The 11,090-nt window shown below is 36.7% G+C and overlaps 1 protein-coding gene across 1 annotated transcript; it reads right to left on the minus strand.

Annotated features, from left to right (window-relative positions):
• Positions 1 to 10,035: 10,035 nt before the first annotated feature.
• Positions 10,036 to 10,626, minus strand: LOC149494552 (uncharacterized). The gene has a single exon (XM_089724020.1). The coding sequence runs from the start codon at positions 10,624 to 10,626 to the stop codon at positions 10,036 to 10,038; it is 591 nt and encodes a 196-aa protein (XP_089580146.1).
• Positions 10,627 to 11,090: the final 464 nt, after the last annotated feature.

Here is an 11,090-nt window from a genome sequence, read left to right on the forward strand (position 1 = left end):
ATATTTTACGTTTATTCGTGTTGTTTTGTTTCAAAGTAATTTTCAGGAACACAGTTGGAGCAAAGATTTGTTCTATACAAAAATAGGGCCAAAGCAAGTTGAAAAAATGGAAGAAATCCTTGATCCAGCCCTCGCGCAGCGAAGCAAGTCGCAACAAAGAAAAACGCCCAAGTCGCGAGCGCTATCAGAGGTTGCGCGCGCAACCTACACCCAGAAAAGGCAAGTCGCGAGCGCGACATTCACATACGTGGGCGCGAAAAGCAGGCCTGAGAGTCAGAAGCATTTGGAGCAGAAGTCGCGAGCGCACCTTCCATCTGCACGGGCGTGAGAAAGCACTTTTGAGAGGCAGAAGGTTTGCTAGCGAAGTTCGCGAGCGCGACTTCCATATGCGCGAGCGCGAAAAGAACTTTTGAGAGGCAGAAGCATTTGGAGCAGAAGTCGTGAGCGCGACCTTTACAAGCACAAGCACGAGTCGAGATTTCCAGGAGACGTAATTGATGCCTTTTCATCAGAAGATCATATCTTTCCATGCAAGGGTCGGGACTCTTCCCAAGAGAAGTCACTTCAAGCACCTCTTGGCCAACCAATCACTACCAAAACCACCATCACTCTCCTCCTCTATAAATAGTAATCAAAGTGAAGCAAAAAAGAGACATAGAGATTCATAGTAAAAGTTAGATTCAGAAACAGAAACACTTAGATTGTATTAGGAGAAGTGTGTTAGTAGTACTTAGAGCAAGATTGACGAGAGTCACTTGTTAGTGATTGTGCCAAGAACACCAAGAAGTTCCTCGAGGTGTGATGCCCTCCGGAGGCTTGAGTTAGATTACTTCTTTCTCTTGTTTTATAGACTTGTTGTATGTTGTTCCTCATAACTCTTCTATGCAACGCAACAATTTTAATTGGTAGTATTCAATAAAAATTCCTTAAGTTATCTTTTGGTCTTTGTTTAATCAAAGTTACTAGATTATATTCTCAGAAGGAAATAGTTTAGTAAAGATCAAAGAGATTTAATTCATTGAGTTGAATTTACATATGCATATTTCACTTATTTCTGTTGAAATTAAATCTGCCTTATTGAAATAATCAAAGAATAAGAATTAGGTTTAATATTTAACAAGATAAGGTTTTTATTATATGTAGAAATACATATAATAGATAGTATAATTCTATACTGAGAAGTTGAATTATATCTTACCATATGTGATTAAAGAATTCTTTATTGTATGTTACAAGCTTTTGCATAGAAAGGGAAAATCCTATGTATGATTAATTATTTTAAGTATTTTACTACACACTTGTCTTTATGATTAATTATTCTAAGTATTTGACTACACACTTATCTTTAAATTTAATTAAACATTAGCCTTAGCATAAATAGAAATTAATCACTTCTGTATTCGTATTCCTGTAAACACATCATTAAGAGTAAAGTAGCAAGTGAACTCAACCCGTTCCTCGTGGGATCGATATTTTATTACTACATTGCGATCCGTATACTTGCGGGAACTCAAAAGAGACGCAACAAATAGTTGGAAGCCTCATTGGGGGCTCCTGAATTTGAAATAAAGTATAAAAAGTGTTCTAAGAATCACCTTACTGAGATTGGTGATCTAAGGTCTGGTCCTTCACGATATACAGGAGGCTCTGTTCCTCATTTAGTAAATGCAAAGTGTTTGGTATATTCTTTTTTCTTTATACAAATTAAATTTAATGATAATGTATCTATTTTGCCAAGTGGATAATGTAATAAATATTGTCTAAATTTTAGGAGGCTTAATTACACTGACCCCCCACTTCCACATGAGGTTTTGGAGGTAACACACACTAGAAAGAATGATCAGCAATTCGTAGACCAGAGGTTCAAGAAAAAATTTGTAAGTTGATACAACCAAAATTATTATTATTTTGCTTATATTTCAACAGTGGAAGTGCAAGTACTAATCATTATATGTTTTCATTACTTTTAGGAGGCTATTGTATTTAAAGTTGAATTGAATCTCAAGCTGAAGAAGGGTCCAGTGAACCACGCCCAGTTGATGCTACTCAGATATATCTGCAAGAACTTGATGGTATCAAGAAGCAGCGAGTGTACGGTCTCGGTTCGCAGGCATCATTTTTCTATGGTCATTCTAGTACCTCTAGCTTTTCTGCTACATCTCACCTTTAGGAACACGTCAGTGAAAATATTGTTGCTCGAATTCAGGAGATATTAGAGCAACGAATGAAAGAGCTGGAGATGCGATATCAACAAGAGTTGCAACAGCAACAACAAATGATGCAGGAAAAGTTACAGCAGCAGTTACAACAATAAGTTGCAGAGCTTGTTCGCACTCATTTGACACCTATGACTCCACCAGTTCATACTTCAGAGCATCCTGGATCACAGTCTTCTTTAGATACTCACACCAGTACTTAGGGTGATGATACCATCTAAGTTGACTTTATTCGCTTTCTATTAACAAATATATGTTTATTACTACGTATGAGACATTATTGTTTCTATTGTGACAGTTTCTGTTGTCTTGATATTTTAAATATATTTAATATTATGTTAACTTTCTTTGTTTGATTTTAAATTAATTTTATTAAAAAATATACAAATTATAAATTAGAAATATGACCGAATTAGAATATTCATAAATGTGGAAATTTAGAATTATTTGGAGCTCGATAGATAAATAGGTAAATAGCAACGGATATAGACACGAAGTAGAGACGAATTTTATGTGTCAATGATAAGCTTAGAAATGGAACTTAGCAACGGATGATGCTTTTGCAATGAAATTAGAAATAGATTTAGCAATGGAAAAAACTCAGATTTGTATTTTTTTTCAGATGTAAGCAACGGAAATAAATAAATAGAAATGGATTTCAAGATGGAATGGAAACGGCTCGGAACGAAATTTGTTTCCAAAGAGGTTAGCACTTAGAAACAGTTTTACTCGATACTAGCAACGGACTTGTCCTAAGAAAGGTTAGAAATAGATGTGGTATCCAATGCTAAACTACCGCAGAAATGCCCCAAGTTGTTAGGGATAAAATCCGTTTCTAAATTCGTTGCTAAATGAACTTGACTACAGCTTTTGGTTATTTAGAAACGGAAAAACCCGTTGCTATTTGGCGATTTTCTTGTAGTGAGAGTTGTGGACCAAAGAACAAGTGGAGTGGAAAGGACTTTAAGCAAATCATGTTAGATATCAGTGCAGTAATAAACTTCAAGATTGATTAATAATTTATAACATAAAAAATAATAACGGGAAAGGCAACCAAAATAATACTAACACAAAACACCAAATAAAATTATATTAATAAGAAGCAAACTTTCACAAAGCTTAAGGAAAGAATTATTTACTTGCTTCTTTTGGACTTGGTTTTTGCTTGGTTGGTTACAAATGAGATGAGGGGTGGTATTTATAGGCATTTCTACCTCCTCAATGTACAGCTATGATTTACTTACAAAAATGTACGGTGGAGATTACATGGAGCATTCTAGAGTAGGTGAGATATTTCATTAAAATATATTATGGGTGGGAGTATTCTAGAATGTCCTAGGTATTTACACACCATGTGGGCTTGGGACATCCATCTTTAGGCTTAGGGTTTCCACCTTTGGGCTTGAAGCTTGCCAAGTATTTAATTTATTGTGGTAGCCAATTTTGGTGGTTGTCTTTTTTAAATTAATCGGTGATACTTTAATACTCTCCCTAAATGATTAATTTCTCTTTCTTCATCATTCCCAACTGTTGGCGAAAATCTTCATATTTATTTGCGTTTAAACTCTTTGTAAAGATATCGGCTGGTTGATCCTCCGTCTTGATATATTTCATTTTAATCTCTCCTTGTAGAACCTTCTCTCCGATAAAGTAATAGTGAACCTCCACGTGTTTTGCTCTTGCATGAAACACCGGATTCTCAGCCATTTGTATAGCCGAATGACTATCACAATTCAACGGAATCGGATAGTCGAAGGGTTGATGCAGATCATTCATAAGCGGTGACAACCAAACACTTTCCTGAGCTGCTGTTGCTGCTGCTCGATACTCAGCTTCTGTTGTGGAAAGTGACACCGTAGGTTGTCTTTTACTGCACCAAGAGATTACTCCTGAACCAAGACTAAATGCATAGGCTATTGTCGAGCACCGAGTGTCGTGATCTCCTACATAATCAGCATCGCAATATCCTTCCAACTTGATAATTTCACCTCTTTTGTATAAGATCCCATAATCGATTGTACTTTTGACATATCTTAATATTCTTTGAACTGCTTCCAAGTGAGGTTTCTTAGGCTTCTGCATAAATCGGCTGACTACTCCAACTGCAAAGGAAATGTCCGGTCATGTCATAGTGAGATAGATTAGGCTTCCCACTAGTTGTCTATACATAGTAGCATCTTCGAGATCATTCCCTTCATGAGCACACAGCTTGACGTTAACATCCATTGGAGTAGATATCGGCTTGCATTCCATCATTCCAAACCTCTTCAGCAGATCTCTTGCATACTTCTATTGTCCGAGGTATAAACCTTCCTCGGCTTTTTCTATCTCCAATCCAAGGAAATGCCTGAGCTTTCCCAGCTCTTTCATCTTGAAACGAGTAGCCAAATTCTCTCGGATGAGTTGAATCTCTTCGATGTTGTTGCTAGTGACTATTAAATCATCAACGTATACTAGCATTATAGCTAGTCTTCCTTCCCGATCTTGCACAAAGAAACTGGAGTCTGCTAGTGCCATAACATATCCATTTTTGACAAGGAATTTGGCAATCTTGCCATACCAAGCCCTTGGTGCTTGTTTTAGACCATATAGAGCTTTTCTTAGCTTGCACACATAGTTAGGATTGTCACGACTTCTGAACCCTGGTGTGTAACAGACTGATTTTCTTTTAGTGTCGGTAATAGTGATTTACCGGTCTGTGAATAGTACCATCGGTCTGGGACTTGGTATTATTTTAGTCCGAAAAAATTACTATGCATATTTAATATTTTATTTACTATTTTCGGAGCATGTTTGCATGATTTAGGCGGGTAGAAAATATTTCATGAATATTATTGGAGAGTTTATGTATTAAATGCATAATATTTCTAGTGTGGTATATTAAGAAATAAATGAGGAATTGTTTTAGTGGAGTTAATTTAATTAATTGGTGGAGTTAAATAATAAGTAGAAGAGAATTATTTGAGGAATATTTAGAGCCATTGGATGAGATTACTTAGGACTTGATCTTAGCCACACATTTGGCATGAAATTAGGAAGTCAAATTTGACTTTGGCACCTTAAAGTTATTTTCTTTCTTCTCTTCTCCTTCTCCACGCCATTTCCATCTTCTTCCTTCCTCTTTCTTTCCTTTTCTTCATTTTCTTACCTCCAAATTACCACCAAGCTACCAAATTAAACCATAGAATAGTACTTAATTCTTAAGAATTAAGTAGTAGAAGTTGAGATTGGTGATTAAAAGCAAAGAGAAGTGAAGTTACCATTGAAGCAAGTAAGTTGTGGTTTTTGAGTTTTGTGAATTGTTAAGTAGAATTCATGGTTTAGACATGTTATTGATGCATTAAATCATGCTCCAACTATTTCTTTTGTCAAGTTTTGCTTTTAATGTTGATTTCTCATACTTTGAAGAGGTTGGAGAACCATCCTCAAAGGGTAAAGAGAAAGCCAAGGAGTAAGGCTTTCCAAGCTTATTCAAGCTTGTTAATGAGGTTAGTGCAATAATACTTTCACTTGTTTAAGTTGTATTTACATGGTTAGGGTTTTGAATATATTTTGGGAACTTTGTATGTTTTGGTTAAATTGATGAATTTTAATGTTAGAGATGTTCTGCAGTGGGATTGGAACTCATTTTCGACCCCTTTATACTTCCCATTTGTTTCTGACTTCTTCATGAAAGTTGTAGCTCTATTTCTCAGCTTTCCAAAACATATTCTTATGTCTAATTCCAATGCTTGTAGCTCAACTTATGATTTAAATACCAAAACTGGTTCTGTTATGATGTCTTTCCTGTATATCCGAAATGATTGTCCATTTTGTAATGGCAAAATAACATCTTATGTTCTTCATAAAAGTTATAGCTTTACTTCTTATCTTTCCAACCCATCCTCTTGTGTCCAAATTGGAGATACATAGCTCAACTTATGGCTGAAACACCCAAACTGACTCTGTTGTGACGGGCTTCATGCATCACTAAATTGAGTGCCCATTTTGACCACTATAATGACAAGATTAGGTTCTGAGTTCTTCATAAAAGTTGTTTCCCTATGTCTTGAGACTTCCCTCGTTCTGGATTGGTTTAATTTGAGTGTTTGGTTAAGTCAAAATTCAATAAACATTGGACTTGGTTCTGCCAAACCAGGTCTGGTCTGTTAGTCTGTGTTCCTAGCTTTTGTTTGCTATTTTACCGATTGATCTGGGCTGTGGTCCCTTCTGAAAATTTGTAGAATTTTGTCTTAGCTTTCTAATGAATCTGATTTCATTCAATGTGGAGACCCATAACTCAAATTATGTGTTAAAAACCCAGAAAAGGTCAAGTTTATGAAAATGCTGAAAAGTTCTTGATTTATGTACTTTATACTATATTAAGTATATATATACATCTATAGTGTTTTGAGTAAAAATTTTTAACTGATGAGTATTAAGAAATGAAGAGGTTTTGATTAAAAATCATTGCTTTTGTGAAAGAATGATTTTGATTTGGGCTCTACTATGCATGATTGAAACGTGGTATGATGAGATTGATTTTGTTATTGTGAAGCTATGATCATATGCTAGGGTTATCAGCCCTTATAAATAGGCGGACAAGCTTATTTGTGTGATGGGGTGGTGCTTTCATAGGCCACAATGGCGGGTGGTGCTTTCATAGGCCACAATCAAATCTGCTTATGTTCATTTTGCATGAGTACGAGCCTTAACGAAAAATGAAATTTTATTGTTGCTATAAAAGAATGAAGACATATTTGTATTTATAATCTTCTCATTGCTTTCAAAGTATTTGAATTAAATGAATGTGATTTCGGTATTTATATAGTTGAGTAATTTAAGATTTGCCTTGGCTATTCTTGTTAATTTAATTGTTGGTTATTTAGCACCACTGAGTCTTCCACTCAGCGCATTGATTTTTATCACGTGCAGGTTAGGAGCGGAGGGTGTTCTTCAAGACCAGAGGAGGAGCATCAGAGTAGATATCACATTTTGGGTAGGATATTTTGCAAATGGTGATTTTTGGCATGTATATAAATCTTGTATTGTGGAGGTTGGATAAGTTTATAATGTATTAAGAGTTATGATTATTTAAGGAAATAACATCTTATTATATTTTTAGTGTATGATGATAGATTCCTTAAAAGGAATGTGTTTAGAATATTATGCGTATGTTGATGGATATTTAGAAGTGCTTGTGGTATGTTGTGTTGAATTGGAGTTTTGGGGGTTTGGAGAAAATTGGAAGTGTGTATATTTTCTTTGTGTAGCAAGTTAATTTTTAGGGGAAACTCTTGCGAAATTTTCGTAGGAATTTCCTTAAACATTATTTCTGTAAAAAAAAAACAAAATGTTAATTACTTTCCTCCTTATGAAAATTTAATCACTTCTAATTTGTGATCTAGCTTTAATAAGTGATATAAGATGGTGCTTCGGCACCGATTGTGACATCCGCCGTCTGGTTCTCCGGGATTGGCCGGTGGGTGTTACATGGTGGTTGCTCCATGTAGATTTCACGATCAACTTCACCATGTAAGAATGCGTTCTTCATATCCATCTGCCATAAAGGCCATGACTTACTAGATGCTAAAGCTAGTAATACACGCACAGTAGTGATCTTGGCAACTGGACTAAATGTCTTATCATAGTCCAAGCCATACTGCTGAGAAAATCCACGAGCAACCAGTCTTGCTTTGTATTGCTTAATTGATCCATCCGGGTGAGTTTTGATTTTGTAGACCTATTTGCAAGAGATGGGTTTCACATCTCTTGGTTTTGGCACTAATTCCCATGTTTGATTTTGCTCCAAAGCAACAATTTCTTCTTCCATCACAGTAGTCCGCTCCATTTTCTTTGATGTTTCTTCATAAGTTGTTGGCTCCTTTATCTCTGCTATAGCAGCATTTGCTTATTTTGGATTAGGCCTTCTTTCTCGACCCGACCGCCGAAGCAGAGGATAATCTGGATCTTATTCTTCTTAACTTGGCTGCTGTTGTTCGTATACACCTATCTTCCATGGGCTCTTTGATTTCTCTTAAACTCTGGATGGCTCTGCTTGACCTTTCTCTGGGATAAACTCTCCCTCTCCTATCTTCTTTTCTACTTTTTCTTGAATTTCTTTTGAGTCTAGTAGCAAGGTTACTTGAGATGACCACCAAGATGATGCCTCATCAAAGACCATGTTTCATGAAATATGACACTTGTTAGTTATAGGTTCACAACATCTCTAGCCTTTTCTTGGCTCATCATAACCAATGAATATGTAACGAATTGCCTTTTTGTCAAACTTGCTTTGAAGTTCATCTGGAACGAAGACATAACACATGCATCCAAAAATGTGAAAATGATTTACAGTTGGTTTAATGTTCCACAGTTTCTGGAATGGGGATGTAAACTCCAATCTTGCTTGAGGTAGTCTGTTGGTGACATATACAACTGTCTTCATGCACTCTGCCCAAAATCTAGCTGGCACATTCTTTGCATGGAGCAAACTCCTACAAATCTCCACCAGGTGTCGATTCTTTCTCTTAGGAACTCCATTCTGCTGTGGTGTTCTTGGACATGTGAATTGCCTTCGAATGCCTTACTCTTGGCAATATTTAGTGAATTCGTCAGCGTGTACTCTCCACCATTATCAGTGCAAAGGCATCTAATTTTATTTCTGACTTCTTTTTCAACTTTCTTCTTGAAAGCTTTGAATTTTTCAAAAACTTCCGACTTCTCTACCATGAAATCTACCCAAACATATCTTGAGTAGTCATCTATAAAAGTGATCATGTACCTCATATTACTGTTTGTAGGTTGCTTGATCCGTCCCAGAACATATGAATGTATTAACTCCAATGGCACCTTGGCTTTATGTTTTGACTCTTCAAAGGGAAGTTGGTGAGCTTTTCCATACTGGCATCCAGCACATATAGTGTCTTCTCGGCATTCCAACTGAGGAAGACCTTTAAGCATGGACTTCTTCATCATCACCTTAAGCTTGTGTCCCAGACGAGCGTGCCACAAGTCAGCTGTCTCACTCTTTCTTGTTCTGTTAACATAGGCTTCTTATGCTGACATAACGTAGATTGATTCTACTCACCGTCCTTCCATGACTGGATCTCCGATTAATTTAAGGTTACGATAAACCTTAACATTATCAGGACCGAACACCATATAATTACCTGAACTTGCTATTTGTGATACAGAGAGCAAGTTTTTCTCCATCCTTGGCACATGGTAAACCATCTGTAACTCCATTTTCTCCATACTTGAGGGAGAAACAATGGTTGTCTTTCCAATGTGAGTTATTGGCAATCTCGTGTTATTTGCTGTGACTACAACACGACCTCCATCATAATCGGATACATACGATAATTTCTCCTTGTTTCCTGTCATATGATTAAAACTTCCAGAATCAACTATCTAATCATCATCATAGTTGACTCTATCACTTACAGATATTAATGACGAATCTTGCTCGTGTCCTTTCATCATCATCTCTACTGGCTTCTATGGCGAATATTCTTCCTCATGAACAAAGAAATTGTGAATATCCCATTCCTCTTCACTTTGTTGCTCGTTCTGGGTTGATGCTGTGTTTCCTTCTACTCATCTACTTCGACATTCTCGAGTGAAATGTCCTCTTTTGTTGCACTTATAGCAAAGATCACTTTCTCGCCAGTCATCTTTCCTTTGTCTTGGCCTTGCTCCCCCTTGCTGTGATGGTCTCCACTTTTGCTTTCTCCATCCTTGTTGATCGCTCCTTTCTTTTCCACCATCTACTCTCGCAACGTTTTGAAATCCCCTCTTTTTAGCAAAGAGAGCTTTATCATCATCCTTCAAAGCTACTTTAGACATTTTTTTCATCTAAAGTCTCTTCATTGGACAAGATATTCTCTAACTCGTCTAAGGTTGGTTGTGTAGCCCAACCACGAGTAGCAGTCACAAGACCCTTAAATTCAGGTCTTAGACCATGGATGATGATCCTCCTCATCCTTGTCTCGTTGATCTCGTTGTTTGGATCTAATTTCGAAATCTCCTCACATAAAGATTTTACTTTAGAAAAGTATTGACTTACAGTTAGGTTCTGTTGCGAGATTGAGAACAACTCATTTTTGAACCGTTGCAGTTTTACTTCGTTCTTCTTGGCGAAAGCAGACTTGAGGATGTCCCACGCTTCCTTTGGTGTTTTAGCCGACTTGATCCGTTGCATATGCTCATCTTCTACTGCAATTGTCAGCACATACATCGCCTTCCTGTATTTTGTCTCCCACTCTTTCAGAGCTTTCGCATCCCCAATTGGTGGTGTAGTATTATCTCCTTCGACGATATCCCATAAGTCTTGACCTATAAGATAATATCTCATACGGGTACTCCAGTTCCTGTAATTGTTGCTATTTAGCTTCTCCATGCTATTAGCAACTCTACAAAAATCTACCATAAGGTACTGGTGTTCCTGACACTAACCAATGCACGACGGTCCCTGACCAATTACGTTCACAATCCTTGCTTGTGAATCTTGTTGCTTCAACAACATTCCCCGACTATTAATTCCAACGGAGTAATGATACCCTACACTTGTAAAATACCACCACAAAATACCACGGCTACAACAACTACCACCACAACCACGCTCTGATACCACTTTTTAGATATCAGTGCAGTGATAAACTCCAAGATTGATTAATAATTTATAACACCAAAAATAATAACGTGAAAGGCAACCAAAATAATACTAACACAAAACACCAAATAAAATTGTATTAATAAAAAGCAAACTTTTACAAAGTTTAAGAAAAGAATTACTTACTTGCTTTTTTTGGACTTGGGTTTTGCTTGGTTGGTTACAAATGAGGTGAGAGGTGGTATTTATAGGCATTTCCACCTCCTCAATGTACGACTGTG

The sequence above is a fragment of the Jatropha curcas genome, chromosome 7 (genome assembly GCF_041381405.1).
Source record: "Jatropha curcas cultivar XTBG-Jc1 chromosome 7, XTBG_Jcur_1.0, whole genome shotgun sequence".
In the NCBI taxonomy this organism is placed as follows: Eukaryota; Viridiplantae; Streptophyta; class Magnoliopsida; order Malpighiales; family Euphorbiaceae; genus Jatropha; species Jatropha curcas.